The sequence below is a fragment of the Siniperca chuatsi genome, linkage group LG5 (assembly GCF_020085105.1).
Source record: "Siniperca chuatsi isolate FFG_IHB_CAS linkage group LG5, ASM2008510v1, whole genome shotgun sequence".
Lineage (NCBI taxonomy): Eukaryota > Metazoa > Chordata > Actinopteri > Centrarchiformes > Sinipercidae > Siniperca > Siniperca chuatsi.
Genome location: NC_058046.1, coordinates 13,688,847 through 13,709,046, shown reverse-complemented (window position 1 = coordinate 13,709,046; position 20,200 = coordinate 13,688,847). Strand labels below are relative to the sequence as shown.

At 40.3% G+C, this 20,200-nt stretch overlaps 1 protein-coding gene across 6 annotated transcripts; it reads right to left on the bottom strand.

The window, feature by feature from the left end:
- Positions 1–3,176: 3,176 nt before the first annotated feature.
- On the bottom strand, positions 3,177–19,883 carry LOC122876659 (phosphatidylinositol transfer protein beta isoform). 6 transcript variants are annotated; one of them, XM_044197262.1, is made up of 12 exons: positions 19,737–19,883; positions 17,068–17,098; positions 15,318–15,463; positions 14,985–15,076; positions 14,824–14,831; positions 14,607–14,681; positions 14,425–14,508; positions 11,680–11,757; positions 8,982–9,092; positions 8,651–8,773; positions 7,520–7,598; positions 5,772–5,910 (listed from the first exon to the last, which is right to left on the bottom strand). In XM_044197262.1, the coding sequence occupies exons 1-11, from the start codon at positions 19,754–19,756 to the stop codon at positions 7,551–7,553; spliced, it is 816 nt and encodes a 271-aa protein (XP_044053197.1). In that variant the 5' UTR covers positions 19,757–19,883; the 3' UTR covers positions 5,772–5,910; positions 7,520–7,550. The 6 variants fall into 6 exon arrangements, with proteins under 6 accessions (XP_044053196.1, XP_044053193.1, XP_044053195.1 ...); XM_044197259.1 differs by lacking the exon at positions 19,737–19,883 and adding an exon at positions 19,538–19,638; XM_044197261.1 differs by lacking the exon at positions 7,520–7,598 and having other exon boundaries at positions 3,177–5,910; positions 19,737–19,881.
- Positions 19,884–20,200: the final 317 nt, after the last annotated feature.

Genomic DNA, 20,200 nt, shown 5'->3' with positions numbered 1-20,200 from the left:
GCGGCTGGCGTCAGAGAGGGCAGAGGATAATTGTCCACTGTCTTGCTAAAGCATTCAGAAAATAGTTTTAAATAGTATGAGGCATATAGGTCTAAACTGGTGTATGTACAAACTTTAAATCTAAATATGTATCTCTGGCTAACAAATATTACACTTTGGTTTATAAATCATAGTCATAATCAGAGTGAGAGTGTAAAGATCCATTATCATCTTGTAAAATCTGTTCTATTTTTTTTAACAGTTGTGTTAAAGCAGTTCATTGTTTAATTTTGAAAAATGAAAATCAATGATTTTGTCCAGTTCCACTGAATCCTGTTATTTTAAGGGAAATCTGAGAATTCAGTGAAAGGCAAGCAGTATTAGGGAAAATGATCACTAACTACGGTCAACATGTTACCTTTCCTTCTGAACAACCCCAGCTGAGGTAAATGGGAAGGAATGTCATGTCCATGTATGATATTTCCCAATAGATGTCTTAGATTTGCAAATATAATCAGATATTCTACACTACACAGCATTTTCTACTTTGTACTACTACTGCTTTTAGTGTTGTGGATGTTTCAACTACTGGGTCGAGTACAAAATATGGTAATTTTAGCTATAATGTGTGTATAAAAATTACTCTACATGGCACAAACTGCTGGCTAACAGAAGCAAGCTATATGCCCAGCCCTGCATCTAGAGTAGAAGGCTGTATGTCAGGGCTGAGGCTAGAGACAGGTCAGGACAAGGCATTGAAAGGTGCTGGGAAGGAGTATGTGTGTATATTTGGAATTTTGGGGGTGTGGATATGCAATCATTGCAGCTGAGAGGACAGCAGCTCAGAGCGAGGAGGCAGGGATAGACGGTGGTTGTGTTTTGAAGGAGACATGGTACCTGTCTTCTAGAGAAGCAAGGAGAAGCATGTTCAGCTGTGCTGAAGGCCGCTGTGTTTGTGTGGTATGTTGCTAAAAAGAAATACACTTTTTCTCAGTATCATCTTGCTGGAGGACTGGCTTCACATCTGAGAGCAAGCTGGATGTAGCATCATTAGAGTTTTACCCAGACAAACACAAAAGTGTGTGCATATCAAACAGTTTTAGCAGTGGCTGCCATCACTGCTCCGTGAAGCCCCTTCCATTTACCAGGATTCGTGTTCATTTCTCAACTGATAAAGGCCCATTGTATCGCAAAACCACATTAACAACACTAGAAACAAGTATTCAGCAGCTCAACAGCAGAAAAAAAATCATGATATTGTTCTATCTGACTGTAATATTAAAGCCCCTGTGATACAGTTCCTGCTAGCTCTGTCTACAGTCATCTCAAATGGAGACAGACAAGTTAAGTATGACAAACCGATGGCATGGTCTCTTTCCCCCTGAGTCCCTAGTGATGATAAATGCAGCTCAGAGCTGCTGCTGAGGCGACTTCATGACAATGGACAGTCTACAGGCTTTCAAGCATTGTCACAATACCACTCTTCTCTGCAGTGATTTAGTACTCAATTTGTCTCAATATTTTACTCAATAGGACAAGATAGCAGAAGTGGGTGCCCTTCTCTACCCTTAATTCATAGTGTTAAGCTTTTCCTGAAATAGACATATATTACTGTGGGGGTTTCTCAAAGAGACAGTTCCTTCCCTTGTTGGGGGGGGGGGCAGCGTCCTGCGCAGTTGTGTGTCCTCTATGGGCCTGTCACTCAGCTGAGCTGTCACAACTCCCTGGGTCAGGGTGGGTTAAACAGCATCTGTCATCCAGAGAATCACCATTGTATTAAGGGGAGGGATGCGACAGAGACACCACTCCAACCCACCCCACCCCGTCCTCTCCTCGTCGGCTAGCTCCACACCTCTTCCACCACTCTCAGAACAACAGGAAAACTCAGGAGAATCTCTGGGGCTAAACTTGACCCGAGCCCGGAGGATGAGGAAACACTCCTGACATCACTGCACAAATGTGTGAGCCATAAATAACTTTCCTCTCCAAGAAAACCTGCAGCCGCTGAGCAGATCTGGCGCTGGGGGAAGGTCACGCACACAAACAAGGTAGGGGTGAACTGAACTTGGAGCTATATCTTCACTATGCCACTTCCTCCAAAAAGATAGGCTCTCAACCCAGTGTGTCATCTTGTAGCAGGAAATGCAGCCACGCAACAAACAGTGGTACAGCTTTTTTCCCTAGGTGTTGGAGGCCTATAGAATTCATTTTGAATCATTTAAGAATCCTGTTACTTCTGCTTATATATTGAAGCAATAAGCTGGTCTTTCTGGCTATCACAAAGTGTTTTTAGCACTGAACATTGTGTCTTTCTTAGGCAACATGCCTGAATGTCCTGCTGTGTCAAGTCTTGAGCCTCACTTTGAGATTAATTTCTTCTCTTCATCTGCTGCCTCATCTATTTAAATGACAGGGGCTCACTCATGACATGTCCCTTCATCTTCTCTAGGAGGGAGACACATGGATGGATGGATACATGCCTACTGTAGACTACTGTGAGCTGCCACTTAACAGGAGGTGTGTGGGCGAGTCTGCCCATCTCCGCTTTTAGAAACAGCATTATTTGCTTGTTCTGGGGCAGATATGACTGGTTTCCTTGCAGCAGATGTGACCATTCCTCCACAAACAATAAAAAAGGCGGATATCTCAGCCAGCAGACTGGCGGCTCTTCCTGCTCTTTAGCTTGGATTCCGCTGTTATTGTGTGACCCTTCTGACCTGCAGGTCACTGAAAGTGTAGTCCATGCTGCAGTCACCAATAACTTTTCTGAAGGGATGTTTATCCTATCTGATGTGCATTTTACAGTAGAGAAGGAATACTTTTAGTCAAGCCTCAGCCCTCATAAGCTACTTAAAATGAAATCAAGATGAAGCTCTACCAACATCTTCAATGAAAATCTATTATTATTCAAAAGACAGTGATCTATACTGAGTTAGGAGACAGTGGTTTAAAAGCTGTAAATGTTGTGAAGACTGCATCCCAAGCAAGTATGTACATCTATGGGCTTGCTATTGCCATCAATTGGTCCAAGGTTTCACAAGGGGAAAAACAAGGACACTGACAGATCTCTTCAGCCAACCTATAAGCATGACCATTGGTCTAAAGGAAACATGAGTCTGATCACATCCCCTTAGGTTATGCCTACAATCTCCAACAACCACCTGTGTACAATCAGACAACAGAAGCACAATCTGAAATTTATTTTCCAGACAAAATTTATTTGATATTTAGATACAATATGTAGACTTAATGACACACAAAAAGATCTACAGAATGAAAAGGCACAAAATGTCATACATTCACTACCATGTCCCCTGAATTTCAAAAGCTGATCAAAAACATTTAAAAGCAAGTAGCAGTTCAGAATTTAAACAGTTGTAGATTTCATAAATTAGGATAAGACTGTACAGTTGCTTTGTGAATACTTCCTCTCCCCCATATCACTGTCTTGACAGATGGTAAACCATTGATTTAGGTTGTTCTCTTTAGTCACATGGTTCTCTATCAAACAGACAGCAGGAATCATTAAAATAGACTTGGAAACATTGATTATACTGAAGACCAATTGTTTCACACTTTTTCACTCAGAGACATGCATACAATTCCAGTACAGTAACAAAGACCAACTGGCTGTCTCATATACTGTGATAGAACAGAAAAGGCTACAGTATATTACAACAACAAATGTCCCACAGAAAAGGATATGGTATCATGAAAGGAAGTCAGTTGTTTAGGGCAAGTGATGGGCAACAATCTCAAAAAGATCCTCGTGTTGTATTGTTCACCTGAGAAGATTTTGTTGTTATGAAAAATTATGCCTCAGACAATTGCTTCCCAATTTTCCTATATTACCAGCCTACCATTGCTGAATTCATGTAAACATATCAGAAATCCATTCAGACTCTTTGGACAAGCCAATAACCCATTGAGGAAGTGATCACATTCCCTCATACAGAAAATAAAAACATTAGGATCTTTGAACCCATAGTATTTCATTACAGTTGTGTCTTTAGTTGTGTTTTTAGAAAAATCTCTAAAAACAAACCTCCAAATCCTGTTGCACAATTTAAGACTGACACACCACAGAAAACACAAACTCACAGAAGGATCAAATGAGGAAACCACTTGTACTATATATGTATGTAACACTAGTGATGATCAACACTGCAGGACAGTGCCACATGATTCTGAAACCTAATGGGAGAAAGTGCACTATGGAGCTGAAAAGTCAAGAGTCATTAATATGGCATATCCATCAAACAGCTGATCTGAGGAAAAGATGTAAATCTGCAGCCGTTTGCAGCAACAACAGTGTACAGGCTGTTCTGGCTGCAACTTACACATTTTTGCTTGCTGAAGGAATTGCACTTGCTCAGGTGCTGTGACACATATCAGGAAACAAAGAGAATCACAGACAATTCCCTGAAGAAAATAAAGAGTCATCACAAACAACTTTGCTCATAAAGCTCTGTCTGCCATGATTTACTCCTAACAAGTAGCAGCTAATAGCTAGTGCTTAGCTTTAGGCATTAGGAAAATTGCCAGTCAGAAACAAAGGAGGTAGCTAGAGCAATAGCTGGCAGCAGAGGTACAATAGGTATAATGGTCGGGAGATTAAGGCAAATAGTGTGTGGTGCTGGTGTCCACTGGGCACTGGTGTTATGGAGCTGTAAACACACCTAAAATGAAGCAGAAGAAGAGGCCTTTTGGAAAGGGTCTACCTCGGAGAACCAGATGAGTGAGACAGGCCTCAGGGGTGGGCTGGGTGAGGTGGGGCGAGCAGTGCAGTGCAGTTTGGCTTGTGACAGAGGCTGGAGGGGTGTAGCACCATCTGTGGCTGTTTTTCAGTGCAGTTTTTCTCTGGGGACATCTGTTAGGGAGGTGAATGCTGTGTTGTATGTCATGTGTGAACATCTTCAGAATAGGGAGTGTGTGAGGGGGCATAGGGAGTGAGAACTGTAAACGCTTCAAAAGTAACATCCTTTAGCTGAACAAGCGTGCATGGATCTGCCCAACTTGAGCTTTTAAGAAATCAGTCACCGCAAAGGCATCCACACCTGTGAGTGTGTTTATGTTTGAGAATGAATTCACATGTTTATCCTCATGTGCGCGATGTATATGTGTGAAATGCAGGTGTGTGTGGGTTTTTATTAAATCCGTATGAGAGTGAGAATGAATACCTGTACGGGCATGATTGTCAGTGAGTGTTAATAAGATGCAGTGCTTTGGGTGAGGTGGGGTGATGGGGGAAAGATTACAATGGGCCAAGGCGCCAAGGGTGTTAGTAATCTCTTAATGGAGGCTGTGGCAGGAAGGAACATGAGTATGACAAACAGACAGACTCATGCCGGGGAATGCAAACCACTGAGCCAGTGTGTACAGTTAAAACCAAGGAGGAGACGAAAAGGGGTCAGACAGGGCATCATCTTGAAAGGAATGTTTTGGAGACAACTTTAACAACAAAGGAAAATCAAACTAATACAGAGGAAACATTTGGTCCAACACCTGCCACTGAGGAATCAAGCCAATGAATTTGCTTTTGTAAAAATGTATCTCTACTGCAAGTAGCTCCTCTTCATCTCTCTCCAGAAGGCTAAGTCTTGTCAATAACATGATGCTGATAGCTGACCTTCCTCTGCCAAGGAGATCAAAATTAACCAGAGTCTTATCAGCTAGGATCGTGTCGGTTTCTAGAAATCAAATCCTCAGTGTATAGAATGTCTATGATTGGGTGCAAGTCATGGATCTGCTCTATTGATTGTAGGTAGCAGAGCCCCCTCCTCCACAGCCTGAATCAGTTCAGGTAAAAAGTGGCACCAAAGGAGCCCTCTTAGCAGTCTCCATCGCTGCCGTCATTGTGGGTGTTTAAAGTCCTTTGCCTTTTCATTCGTCTGCAGCACTGGTTCCTCGTATTTCACCCTGTTTGCGAAGCTGTGGGGAAAAAGGAGGAAAATAAACACCAGCTAAACAGGTGAGAGCAGGTTTAGTGGATGCTTGCATTCAGTGGAACCCTTCAAGAATGGTTGCTGGTTACTGTGCATAGGTTTAGACTAATTTTTATTCATTAGGTATGACTTTGGGTTTTACTTCTTGCATCATACACCATTAAAAATACAACAAATGTCCTTTAGCAAACTGAAATCTTTCGCCTTTGCTTAAAAATCTGCTCCAACAGTCACTATCAAGCCCCTTGTTTGTCTTCTAGGTAGATAAGAGCATCACTTTCAAATTCTCCCACCCTGAGGCTGATGGCTTTGGAAAGTCAATTAGTGTTAGAATCAGATAGCCGAACACCTTAATGGAACAGTTCAAACTAACAGTGGCTCTAAACAGAGGAATAGACAGATCTGATGAAATGGCATGAGGATTCACCCTCCCACTTCTCCAACCTTTCCCCCCCATCCTCCCTCCCTTTTTTCTCAATCACAGCACAGACTTCTTCTCAACTGCAGAATTCCATTTGTATGTTAATGAGGAAAAAGGAGCCATCTTGAAGCCAGCCCCCCCCCTTCCCTTTCTTGCCTTTTCGTTCTCTCATGCCTCCCCTTCTACACTAACAGCACCCGACCAGTGTACAAAAAAAGTGTAGTAGACCAGTGCAGTCTTGTCAAGAACCTGAATGGCAGTGTCTGTATGCAGGCTTTGGCCACCATCCCACTGCGTCGTGCCATACAGTCCAACTGTGACCCTGCTAACCCTTGAGCCTGGAGGTTCATGCCTCCTCACCACAGCCCTCTTTGATGGCACCCGCCCATTTACTTACTCCAAGGCAAAATGGGAAACACATGGTGAATTAGGCGAGATGTGTGTGTGTGTGTGTGTGTGTGGGGGAGGCGCTAAGAACAAAATGCTGTATGTTGGTAGTAAGCCAGGAATGTTTGAGTCTGGCCCACTTTGGTCAGTCCAACCCAGATTCCTCCCTTTTACTCCTTGTACGGCCAAAGCTCCCAGACTGATATTTAGAGTAGTTCAAAGAGCAAACCAGTGGTAAGGTTTTACAGAGAATGTGATTGACAGAAATTAAAGACTGATTTAAAACTGTTTTTCTTCTCTTCCTTGTATTCCTCTAGGTTCTAGTTTGCAGGTACTAGTCTTGAGCAGGCCTTCTGTGTATGTCTTTAACTGCTAGCCACCTCTTAAAAAATAGCATGTGTGATTCTGAGGAAAGTTTGCCCAGATGTCTGGATATATCCTGAGGACAACTTGGCACTTGCATACACAAGTGTGTACACATACACAACACGCACTCATGTAAACCATGGTAGGAGATTTTCACTGGGTCAGCGAATCACCCAACGACCTAGCACATACGTCATATTTCTCTGAAATCTGGTGTTATTGATTAACTAATTCAGAGTGAGTTATGGAGTTGCATGTGAAACCATACACAGACAGGCACAATTAGACAAAGTGGACTAAAAGCCCTTTCACAACACCGAAGAGTACAGAGTGAACGCAGCATAGGTGTGCAGCAACAGAGAAACCCCACAGGGAGCAGAGAAAGCATCTTAGAGACTGGCCTCTACTAGTGAGAACTTACACAGCAAAACTCAGACCTATAGCTGGCCTGACTACTTGTCTGCAGCCTTTGTACCTCGCACAGACCCCTGCTTACGCATCTGGACACAAATGAAAATACAGTAAATCACAGAAAAGGTAGAAAAGGATTAAGAAGGCTGTGGGGGCAGCTAAATTTTTATAAAATGTTTGTTCCTTTCAGTTGTTAATTATGCATCCCAAAATTTATTCTGAAATACAAAGGGGGTCAAGGAAGTAATATATGTATGTATGGCAAAATGTCAACAGAGAAAAGCATGCTAAATGGTTATGTTACTCTTTGGGATGCCAGTGATACATTGGTGTTAATTAGGAAAACGGTCGATGTCGATATCAATATCCCTCTCTTCCATTTCAATATTCTGAATACTCCATATTTTATCAGCGCAGTAGTTATTGTGATCAGGATATGAAAAAGCACACAAATGCACATGATACATGTTTTAGAACAAAAATTCACTTTCTGCTATCCACCAAATGTTTTCATTTGGGTTGCAAAGTATGAAAAAAAATAAATCTATTAGGAAGTAATGATAAATATTATTAGCAGTACAAGCATAGTCAATACAAAGTTATGGTTTAACACATAAATTCCAAATATTTTAAAGGATTAGAAGGTACATTTTCAATGGACAACAAATCATGAGGATTGTGCAAACAAATGCAGTGGTGAAAATGGCAAAAATTAATATTCATACTATAAAATGGCAAATGCAAGCACTAAGCTAAGAAATTAATTGGTTGAAAGAAAATGGCTGTTAATTTTTGATCTGCTAAATCAGGAGAATTTGAGTTCATATGTACGGCAATAAAAAGGTAAAAAAACTTCAAGATTTCTAGCACAACTTAAAAACGGGGTTATGCCACAAAATTTCTTCCAGCAGGCTTCCTGTTTTATCATGCTAGCATACACCATGTCTATTCAACTAATCTAATGTCTAGTGGCTGGAAGACACTTCACCAGAATAAAAAATTAGACTTGTGCCGCACGCCAGAGACTGTACACTCAGTGGTTGGAGACAACTCTGTGCACAAAGCCCATCATTGACCGATGTGTACATCATATGTACAAAGTTCACTTTTAATTATGGGTTATTTTGACTTCTGCACTCACCTCGTCCAGCTCCCTCTGTGTCTCTGCCTCCATCTGCCGGATATCATCCATAGTCAGCTCCACCCACTTATCAATCCAACAGAAGAGCTGGCGGTGGAAGTTAGTGAAGATCCTCTTCTCTTGCTGAGGGAGACAGAGGTAGTCTTGGTTAGGGCTGGGTGATATGGTTGAAATCAACATCACAATATTAAAGAGTATTCTTTAAAAGATATATATTCACAATATAGAAAATGTATGTAAAAGAAAATGACATTACGAAAACCACGTTTAATGCACTGAAATGTTTTCCACTGCCAAGATAAGCGACGATGTGTAAACATGTCACTCTAACCTCATGGATGAAGTTCTCCACTTTGGTCTGCAGGCCCCACCACTTGAACTTGACTGTGACCAGTTTGTAGGCACACATCCTTGGGCAGTCAGTCTTATTAACCAGCTCTTTCTGTTAGAAGAACACCAAAAGAATGATAAGACTTACACAACCCATCACTTTCTAAAGCGCAGTATCAGAATAAATAACGCAGTAAAAACTTGACAGAAACTTTCCAATGAGAGAATAATCGTAAAAACAGCAGAAGGCTGAGAGAATATTATTTTAGACTAATCTTGGCTGCATTCAAAGCTAAAAATCATTAATACATAATGCTTTGGGTATGGAGCTTGCTGAAATAATTATCAATATGAAGATGTGCTGTGCACAGATAAAAGTGCCCTAATCTACAACACAATTTCTAAATCCATCTGCTGCTTGCACTCTGCCTCCCTCTGAAGAAGAGAAGAAAAGGAGGGGGGGGGGGGGGGTTGGGGCAGAGCAAAGTGGATAAACTCCGATAAGGGCGTCGCGGTGCAAAGCTGGTTACATTATTAACACCTAGGACCTGCTCGCCCCCAGAACACACATACTCTCCCTCCGAGAACACCTGTTTAATTAATCACTTCATTCTGGCTCGGCATTCCAAGAGAAAATGCCACAGACCCGCCTCAATCACCCTCATCCCACTGCCTTTTGATGCTACGATCATGGAGGAGAGCGAGGGAGGGGAAATGAGAAACATTTCTAAATTTGCAGTGGGTTTAGAAAAGTTGTCATCGCTAAAGGAGAACTTCACATGAAACAGATTCTACATCAAAACACTTACGGTGACATTTCTTCTCTCCCTCTCTGTGCCCCACTCAAAGGAGCAGAAGTTTTCAGAAATACAAAGGGTACCGATATGCAAGCATGTGTGCATGCAGAGATAGACAAGAGTTTTATTGCTGTGAGAAGCTGGCAGAAATTGTGCCTCTGTTGTCACATAACTCCCTTTTTTCACCTTTTCAAAAACAGTCTTTTTCCATGTCCACAGCGGACGGGAAAGTGATCTAATTAAAAACACAAAATAAAAAGTTTTGCTTCTTTATTCATACTTTTTAAAGCTGTTTGGCTGCCTTTGTTCTGTGAAAATTCTTGAAGCAGAGGAAAGTTTCCCATGGTGAACTTTGAGGGCCCCACTGCAGAAAAGAAATTCTCAGAGCTCTAACAGTGAGCAGGACCAGTTTGTGAGGCCGCAGAGTATGGCAGGGTTTAGAGGGGAAAGCAACAAAACTCCTGACAAAGTTTCTCTGTGTGGATGAGCTCCGTCTTATGGACTTATTACTTTATATCAGAAGTACTTTATACAGAATTGCTGCTTGTCAAATTTAGAATCAATGTCCATTCACACTCTCTTTCCCATTTCTGTCTTCGTCTGCCGTCACACACAAAATCTGGCAGACCGAGCTCAGAGTAGAACCTTTATCTGAACTGGTGACTAGAAATTTCTATTACATCCAATTAGAGCTGAGAAAGAGGTGATTTGTCTTCATCAAATCACAGCCCTACAGTTCTGCTGACCCCACGCTAGCCTTCCTCCAGCTCTGTGCTCTCCTGTACACAGAGCTATTCTGATTATTAAAGGCAATGGTGCTAGTGTGGAACAAGAAGAAGAGAAGAAAAAAACAAAACAAAAAAAAAAACTACAAAAATCGATCTAAATTATATCAAAAAATATAAAAACACATACTAATGATGTAAATATTCGCCCCCTTCATGTCAAATTTAGTAGTGGTATCTTTGTTTCAAGTCTACAGCCGTGGGTCTACATGAATAGGTCGGCATCAGCTTTGCACATCTGGACACTGCAATTTCTCTCCATTCTTCTGTTTGCGCTCTGTCAAGTTGGAAAGGGACCATGAAGGAAAAGGATTTTTCCAAGTCCAGCCACAAATTCTTGATTGGATTGAGGTCTGGACTCTGTAACTTTAGGACATGAACATTGTTGTTTTTAGGCATTTCCTGGTATCTTTGGCTTTATTTTTGGGGTTGTTGTCTTGCTGGAAAATAAATCTTCTCCCAAGGAGCAGTTCTCTTGCAGAGTGCAGCAGGTTTTCCTCAAGGATTTCCATGTTTTTTGCTGCATTCATTTTACCCTCTTATCTTCATAAGCCTTCCAAGACCTGCAGCAGAGAAGCAACTTCACAGCATAACGCTGCCACCACTAACACCACACAAAAAGCTCCAACATACCCTCTGGCAACACTAGCCAAAATGTCATGTGTTTTGTTTTCAACAGTGGCTTTTAGTTTGTTGTGGGTTTCTCCAACAACTGTTGTATGCATAGTGTCTCCTATACCAGCAGTTGAACCCCGTAGCTTCTTCAGAGTTGGCATAGGCCTCTCTGTGGGGAGCACACTCTGCTCTAGACAGATTTACAGATGTTCCATATTCTTTCCATTTTATTATGATCTACCTTACTTTATTTAGTGCCTTGGAAATTTTCTGCACAGAATTATGCAAGGTCTTGCAATTAAAGCAGCGAAATATATGAAACTACAGCTGTGGATCCAGGTCTTGTGTGAATGACAATGACCAGGTACATACCCCCTTCAAATAGTCTGTCGGTATACAGGGTCAAACATGGGTTGAATCTTTGTTTAGTCTCCTGTGACAATAATTGGCATTTGTATGTGAATGTGATATATCTAATTTCCACAGCTCACAACAGCATTACCTTCCAGGTGGGCCCAAGGGGTCCTCTGCCGGTCTTAACTGACTTGAACTTGGCAGGATCCTCATCTGGCTTGTAGTCCTACAGTGAGAACAATTTATATAATTAATACAATACATAGCACATTATATTTAGCTGACACAAAATGTTCAACAAGCTGAGCTCAAATTTTAATACATGAATACTGCTACACCATAAACTGAGAAGTAAAAATGTAAAGATATAAATGTTAAGATATAAACATTTTCATTATACTGCTCTAAAAACAAAGCACAAAACAAAAGAAACTTTCATTTCATTATGGCATTCAGTAGATTACGGTATTGGTGGCGTGTTTGTCCTACACTACACTCACTGTGCTCTAAACTAAGCAGCACAGCAGTCGCTGCCACTGAAAGGCCAAAGAGTACCGCACTCATTCTCCAAAATCCGCCACCCCCCAGAGATAATGTCATGCAGCAAGAACAGAGCACAACTCAGCCTTAAGTGGCTCGGAGATAAAAGACTGTCTATGGGGCGTTGATGCCACCAGCAACATCTGTTCAATTAGGGTGACATTGGTGCCAGTTCATATGAGCAAATGTGCTTGCATTTACCTGCATGTGTGCTGATGAGAGCGTGTGTTGCTGCACATCCAAGTATGTGTGTGCCTAAGTATAGTTGCTCTAATGGCGACAGCACTCCCTATCATTCACATACATACATAGATGCATACATACGTCCGTACATAAATACATACATACAGTCTTGGCCTACCAAACCCATTTTAGTGAACTAACACTTATTCACCATTGCACAGGAGGATCTTGGTCCCATGGCAAAAAGATTTTTATAGCATATAGAAAAATACTGAGCGATACGGAGCTCATATGCCAAGCACATAAGCACATGACAAACATGACAAAGTTGACTTCATAAAACAGGCAAGAAAAATAGTAATACAAATAAATGAAATGGCTTTCAAATTATCAACAGCTCAAGGGCCCAGCAATTTTAAATAAATCATGATGCGCCTGCAGCTAAAAACTACTTTTCAGGGCTATCGGCCAACAGGAGGGTGCCAAACGTGTGGAAAGAGATAGAAACCCACCCTTACACACACAATAATTTGGCTGTTTTAATGCTGAGAGCTCCGTCACTTTAACAATACACTGTGCTACACTAATGAGGTCTGTGAATCGATATGCCGTGGTAGACGAAAAGGAGCTACTCCTCAAGTAAAAAAGAGTGTGTGTTAGAGTGCGAGTGTGTTTGCGTGGTGTGTGTATTTGTCAAGTTCCGGCATACGAAGCACTGTGAGCATTAATTACACTAACAAACTCATCTGTGCTGGCGGTACGCCCCAGGCCCTGCAGCCATGCCTGAGGCAGAGGGCTGATAGGGTCCTCAGACACAACACACTCCTCTAGCAAGGCAAACACCTCCGCCTCGTTAACTACCCACCACAAACAAACATGTACACACACAAAAACTGATGCTTCTCAGCCAAATAGCCACACATACGCATACACACACAGTGAAATGAGGCAATGTGATGTCAAATAACAGCAATGATGTGTAACATCTTCAAATGAGATTTTAGAGATTCCAAGCAGAGTATGAAAAACTCATATTTATATTTTGAAATATTATTGAGGCAATCTTAGGATGCTCAAATGGTGTGTATAGTTTTTAAATGCAAAGATTTAAAGTTGGTGATGCTTATGTCAAATGGAGACCAAATAGATAATTAGAGCATTAGATAATTCACATTTATTCAAAACATAATGAAATGATTAAATCAATCCACTCTACCCATCTAACATGAAAAATGTTCTTGTCATCCACTTTCAGCCAGACATGGTATTTCATCTTCTGGTAACAGTTTACTAAAATACATTTCCAGCCTTGGATCCACTCATTCCACTAACACAACTAGATACAAGAAGTACCTAGAAGTGTTCAAGCACTGTTCGATGTGTGGGTTCAAAGGCTAGATAAAAATTATTCCACATTGCTTAGGAAGTTTAATTTTGCTCACTTCTTTTTTGTTCTAGTGCAGCAAAAGGTGGAAAGTAGGGATGGAACAATTAGTCAATTAATCAACCAATCAGTCGATCAAGAGTGTATTAATCAACAACAATTTAAATATTGCTAACTTGCAAGTAATTTTTCAAATAAAAATGTCAACCATTTGTAGATTTCCGCTTCTCTAATGTGATGATTTGCAGGTTTTTCCATTTCAAATCATTATAAATAAAATCTCTTTGGGTTTTTTAAATGTTCTGAAGAAAATCAGCAATTGGATGACATCACCCTAGGCTCTGAGAATTTGTGATGAGCTTTTGGCCTTGTTTTCTGACATATAGACTACAAAAATAACTGATCAACACAGACATAATTGAATGCTGATCTGTACAGTATACACAATTTCAAATTTGACAATAACTATGTCTATCAGTTATTCTGTTCCTATCTATTAATTCTCCCAAATTTCTTATCGTCCCACCCATACTTGTAACCATTTCTTCTGAAATCCACCAACACTGAAATTAAAGTTCCTGTGTCTGTAAAGAAAATTACTTTTTAAAAATATGCTGAAACGTAAATGAAACGATAAGATTACTGCTCATAAAAAATAAATCAATAATCTTTTGTAAAGTGGATTGGGTTTGGCAGATAGCTTGGTAATGATCAGGCTTGTCCACATGAAGGCGCCAAACTGTGTTTTTATCTTGTACTGGAAATGTGCCAGAAGTTTCTACTTACAGCAGTAGACACTTGACTTCTGTCTGCGATGTCAATGGGCACAACAGTTACATCCTGCCACGTGGAACTGTCTAGTTGGTGCACCTGAACAACCAAACAAAAAAAAATTGTCAGCACAGCATACAAACTCAAATCTGATGTTCAAACTGTATATTTGCTTGATAAGATGCAGAGGTGCTCACATTTTCTTGTGTTCCAAGGTCTGGTTTGTGCCAAGTCTCAATCTTAATGAAGAAATTGTCTTTCATATACTCATTCTATAAGAGTTGGGATAGGATATTACAGAATTGAATGTACAGAAAGTAAATTGAGTATACTGAGACACCTTAAACTTAGTTGAAGGAATATTTTGCTAATTTAAGAAATACAACAAAACAAAAGCCATGTAAGGCTACCTACCGTCACAACTGGATCAAGGTTAGGCATGAGGAAAAAAAGAGGCGGGGACACCATTACATGAAAATATTAAATAAAACAAACGTGATGCAAGTAACACAAGTGTATTTAACCATGGAGAGGACTATGAGCAAAGGTAAAGTGATATTGGGAGGGGGACTCACTAGTTTTGCAGTAGGGGTAGGCATTCCAGGCTTTTTCATGGAATACCAAGGAGCCCTCAGGGGCTAACAGCTTGACAAATCCTGGGACTTTACTGTAGGGTGGGGAAAGAAGATGGGAACGGGTAGAGAGAGGGAGAAGGAAGACATATTACCTAAGTTATCAGAGATGCTAGCGGAAAGATTGTGCAGGTGGAAAGTGAACAACTTGAAATATTTACAAACAAAGACTACGCTGCCACTGCCTGGTAGCAGGGTGCTATTACACTGTAAGAAGGCAATTATGGAATCATATAATCTGATGAAAAAGGTAAAAATAAATAAATTAGTGCATACCTCTTTAGGTGGTAGATTTTGTGTGTATACTGTCCTTTCTCACCATCTTTTTCATAGGGCTCATTCTTGAGTACCTCAATGCCCTCACCACCACCAGTCTCATTTTTACTTGCTTCAGCCACTGAGAACAGCTGTCCAACTTGATACTGTAAAAAAAAACAAAAACAAAAAAACAACAACACATCAGTCACTTACAGTATACCCAGAAAATAAATTAAAGCTGGTCTAAACTAACTTGCTGATGCTTCAGGTTCAATGAGGTATACAATATGTCCTGATTTTATTATTATGGCCTGCAACAGTAAACAACTATAAATAGCATTTCAGCTAATGTAAGTATTTTTTATTACAAGCTGCATGTGTATCATCACCAGAATTACTGCTGGGTACTACAGGTTTTTCTCTTCTTTGCAATTTTTTTGTTTCAGTGTTTTAGGCCAGTGGACCTCTTGTGAGGTCCCAAACCCCAGGTTGGGAATCACTGTTAGGTTACAGCCCTGTGTCATATGTTTATGTTGTGATTATAGTCACACAGCATTTATCACTTGATTTGTGTTTTAAAGTTGAGCAAATAAGCCAACATAAACTTAGTAAAATGTGTTACTGTCCTGCTGTCACTCCGATAGATTGCAGAATTATATAACGTGCCAAGAAAAACTTCTGTAGAATGCAATAGTCAAATATGCTTGTGTCAGACATGTGGTGTGGGAGCAAGGGTCTTTTTTAAAAGTTTTTATAAATGCTCCTTTAAATGCTGCTGTCTTTCCTAATCAAAATACAATGAAGAGCAGCCATAATCTGGACAGTCAATTAGCATTTTAAACTTTAAGTTTATCCCACACGCTGCAGGCCAAATTAACTAGTCTCATGTTACGATGTTTAAACAGATGGTGCAACAGAAGGGTGGATGTTTGCTTATATTTCAGCTACCAGAGCTCTTATTAGTGTATCTCCCCTAAAGAGAACACTTATTTTTATAATTATTTGGAATGAGCTTTAAAATGCGGCACTAATTGCGAAGAGATTGTATAACCATATAAAGGCAGCAGAGTGAGAGTCTGGGATTCATGACATAAACACAGGAGCCAATCCTGCTCTTGTAAAACAATCACAAGAATTACAAATGATGCTTTTTTGGATAAGACTGTGTTGCCTTAACTTCCAACCAGAAGCCGAACACTGGAAATGTTGAAAGATAGTGGTGCATTCATTATTCACTGCCTTTACTCTTTGTGAGGATAAGGCAAATCTTTTAAAGATAGGTGCATTACAGAGACTTGTTGTAATTCCTATAAACCACCACTCTGTGACACATTTTAAGCCCAAATAAGGGATTCAGGTTCTACTGCATGTGAGACTAACAGAAAACTAATGAACTGGGGTCTAAGAGTAAGAGGTTTGTCAATACTATAGTGGAACAGAAACAAACATACAAATAATGATTGAACCAATTCATTCATATATATTTATTTAAAAGTGACTGTCGACCAGTTTTAAGGCTGCAATAGCGATGTAGGAGAGGGGAAAAAGGCCAGTATTTCACATCTTCTGCACTTACTGGCATAGACTGCTCCTGTCACTACCCTTGAGCTTAGTTTGTTGTCATTTATAATGAGGAAAGACATAGCTGAAAAGTACAAGAAATTAGGCAGAACCCAGAAGCTCTAAAATGAAAATAAAAATACAGTTATTCACAACATAACTCATTTTGTTAATATAATAATAAGGGAGACTAAAACTAATTACTCACCTCCTCAACACTACAGGGTAAAACCACACGGCTGCAAAAGAGAGAGAAGTGTGGTAACATTCACAACACATGTTCCTTAAACACACTGCTCAATAAGCAATTCTGTCAGAAGCACTACAACTTTACTTTAAAGTGAAAGATGAGCTTAAGTATAACATCACCTCCAAAAACATGATTCAATTTGCTTAGTTTGGACCATGGTGCAAAATGTATATCACATTCAAAATTTTTTAAAAAATGAATCAAATCTCCACACATAATGAAGCAAAAATTAACCACTGCAGAAGAAGCAGTAATGCCATAGCCACGCTATCATGGCATTAGAAATAACCTCCATAATGCAGAGACCTGCTCACTGCTAAAGAACAGGAAGCCAGTCGTGGTCCCTCTTCCTGAGGTAAAAAAATTTTCTGCCTAGTTCGACACGCTGCTGACTTCAGCAAGATGAGAGGAACCCATCACTCAACCAAAGTGGAACAGTTAGAGTTGAGTAAAGCTGAGATTGGATATGGTCAAGAGATGAAGAAAACGCCAATGAAAAGAGGCGCGAGAGGAAGAGGAGCAAAGCAAAATGTAAGCGATGACCCATTTTGGGCCAAATATATCAAATGTGCAGCACAGACCAGTGACAGAAGGTACAGCTGTTTGAAAAAGAAAAAATATCAGAATCTTCATTACATAAGATATATTCGAATGTTAAAGATAGTATTTACTTTTTGCATGGTTAAAGTATACTGCAACTTTTTTCTTCATGCCTCAACAGACTTCTACTTCAGTGTGTGGCATGCTGTGGCCAAAGCAATTGCATAATTTACCCTGATGAACGTGAAGCTTCAATCAATGACAACTAACCACACAGTGCAAAAGAAAAAAAATATGCCATCGCCATGTGCTCTTTAATGTTGATTATGAGCTGTGGCAAATCATAACAATAAGTATTTGCATTTTGTCCAGAATTAACACTAATTATTAACTTGTGTTGAAATGAGGTTGATCTTTACAGTGACATGATGTTTTATCTTCTCTAGGCTGCTATGACAAGGCCACTGACAACTCCAAAGCAAGGCTTTGTGATGAGTGATGTTGACTTTCAACACAATCAGGGGCACAGCACACATCATGATGGTTCTTAAGTTTGAAAAATGAACTGGACAGGAGGATAGTGAGTAAATGTGGAGTAATGTTTTTTAAAGGATGCAAGGCATTTGCTGCAGCAACAGTACATGGATGCGGATACATGTAAACACTATCTGCCTTCACTATGTACAGTTGGTGAGTCATCCCTTGCATTAGTGCAGGTTGTGCTAATTTCAGTGTCTTTTTCTGCTTACCACACAGGTAGGGGATTAAGGCCATGCAGTGCTGTGTAATATTCATGGAATAAGACACTGTGGTAACTTGGTTTTACACAATGCTAATCTGTATCAAATAAAATGAAAGGCATTAATCAAAACTGGAACTTGTTTTAAAACTCTGCTGATCTGCTTAATAAAGGTTGCTGGTATTTGTCTAGATTACATTCTAGAGTTCAGTCTTATTGCTTATACTTAAGCTATAAAGCTTCTGTTTGTATTACACTACAACAACTTCTAATCTGATTTATTAGACTGGTGTAACGCTCCTGTGCTACAGGAGCAAAGCTTATGGTTTTAAATGAATAATTTTTATTTAATGGCGAGAAATTGAACAGAAATTTAAGTCTCACATTAAAAGAGAGCATGTTGGTCAAAGATACATTAAGTTAAAATTATGGGTTCAGCACCTCGTCGCTAAGACAAATATGATTATGAAGGTGGGTGGCTATGACAAGTTGGGAAAAATTATTTTATAATAGTCGTCCTGCCTTGACAAAAATGCACAAATTCCTTTACTAAAGTTAAAAACTATAATCCTTACATTTCCCGATCCAGCAGGCACACTTTTGGCAAAAGTTTTCAAAAGCCCAGTGGAAAGCTAGACATGTTTCTGTGTGTGATTATGATTAGTTTACTGCTGTGGTTGACATCTGTATATATAACGTTACAGATGATAGCTTTAATGTCAACATGAGCATCTCTTGATACAACTTCATGCCACAGGTAGCTAACAGCTAGCTTGCGTTACGGTAACCTAAATACTGCTACTAACCGCTAGCAAGCTAGTTGTGACACTAGAAACAACCAGCGAATTCGCCTATTAATCAAAGTATCTTATCATGGGTAAGATTAGCTGGCGCCGCCACGAGTTTAAGTGTCATTGTTGCAAAGATAAAATTAGCACGCTAGTTGATTTCCCATTCATGTTATACCGTTAGGTTAGCTAGCATTAGCAAATCGTGAGCTAATTCGTAGCTCAAGTCAGTTAAAGTATTACAGCTTAAAAGCACAAATGCCGGTACGCATAACACAAACTATAGACGTGTTGAAGACACTACTTAACGTGAATATATGAGAAACTGTAGGATAACAGCGGTTCTCACACAGCGCCATACCGCTGTCGAAGCCGGTAGGCCAGGGCAATCCCACCCTCCCTCGTGTGTCTGACACAGGCAACTGAGACAAGATGAAAAGTTTTCATTAGTGTCCAACTTCCGAAAAAACGACTCTGCCTAACCGAATCCGTTATTAAACGATGCAGGGTTTCAAAAATGTCACAAAAAAGAACCGTTTGGACAGAAAAATCGCACTTACTACTCCTTGATGACGACCATCGTAGCTTGTTCCTTTCGAAACTACAGTTACTGCCCAGCGACCGCTGATTGCTGCTGACGTCATGAGCTGCTGAGCGCGGCGCCCGGTCCCTCCCTATTGAGCGGCGATTTGCAGAAAGAGGAATGGTCGGACCTACTCATAGTATTAACTACTAAAATCTCTTTCTGGTGGCTTTTGACCCGCCTATTGTATATCTGGTCTGATCAAGCAGCTCCAGTGATTCAGTACATCACATTAAAACCCCACCAGTTATTAAGGTGCCACATGATTTCAGATTTATTTAAGTCACTATTGGAAAAATCCATTTTATAATAAAGATTTTGAACGTTCAGTTTTATTATCGCCTGCACGGCCTGAAGCCCACTTGCTTAGTCTAATAATGACGTGTCCTTAGACCCGGTGCCTGGCATTGGGTGCGTCGACTGTAACATCTCTTAGCAGTA

Coding starts and splice junctions, on each gene's coding strand:
- LOC122876659 (XM_044197258.1), bottom strand. CDS start 19,623: ATGAAAACTTTTCATCTTGTCTCAGTTGCCTGTGTCAGACACACGAGG. Junction 17,099..19,537: donor GCCTACCGGCTTCGACAGCG/GTATGGCGCTGT, acceptor TCTCTTTTGCAG/CCGTGTGGTTTTACCCTGTA. Junction 11,758..14,424: donor GAAGTCAAGTGTCTACTGCT/GTAAGTAGAAAC, acceptor TTCTCACTGTAG/GACTACAAGCCAGATGAGGA.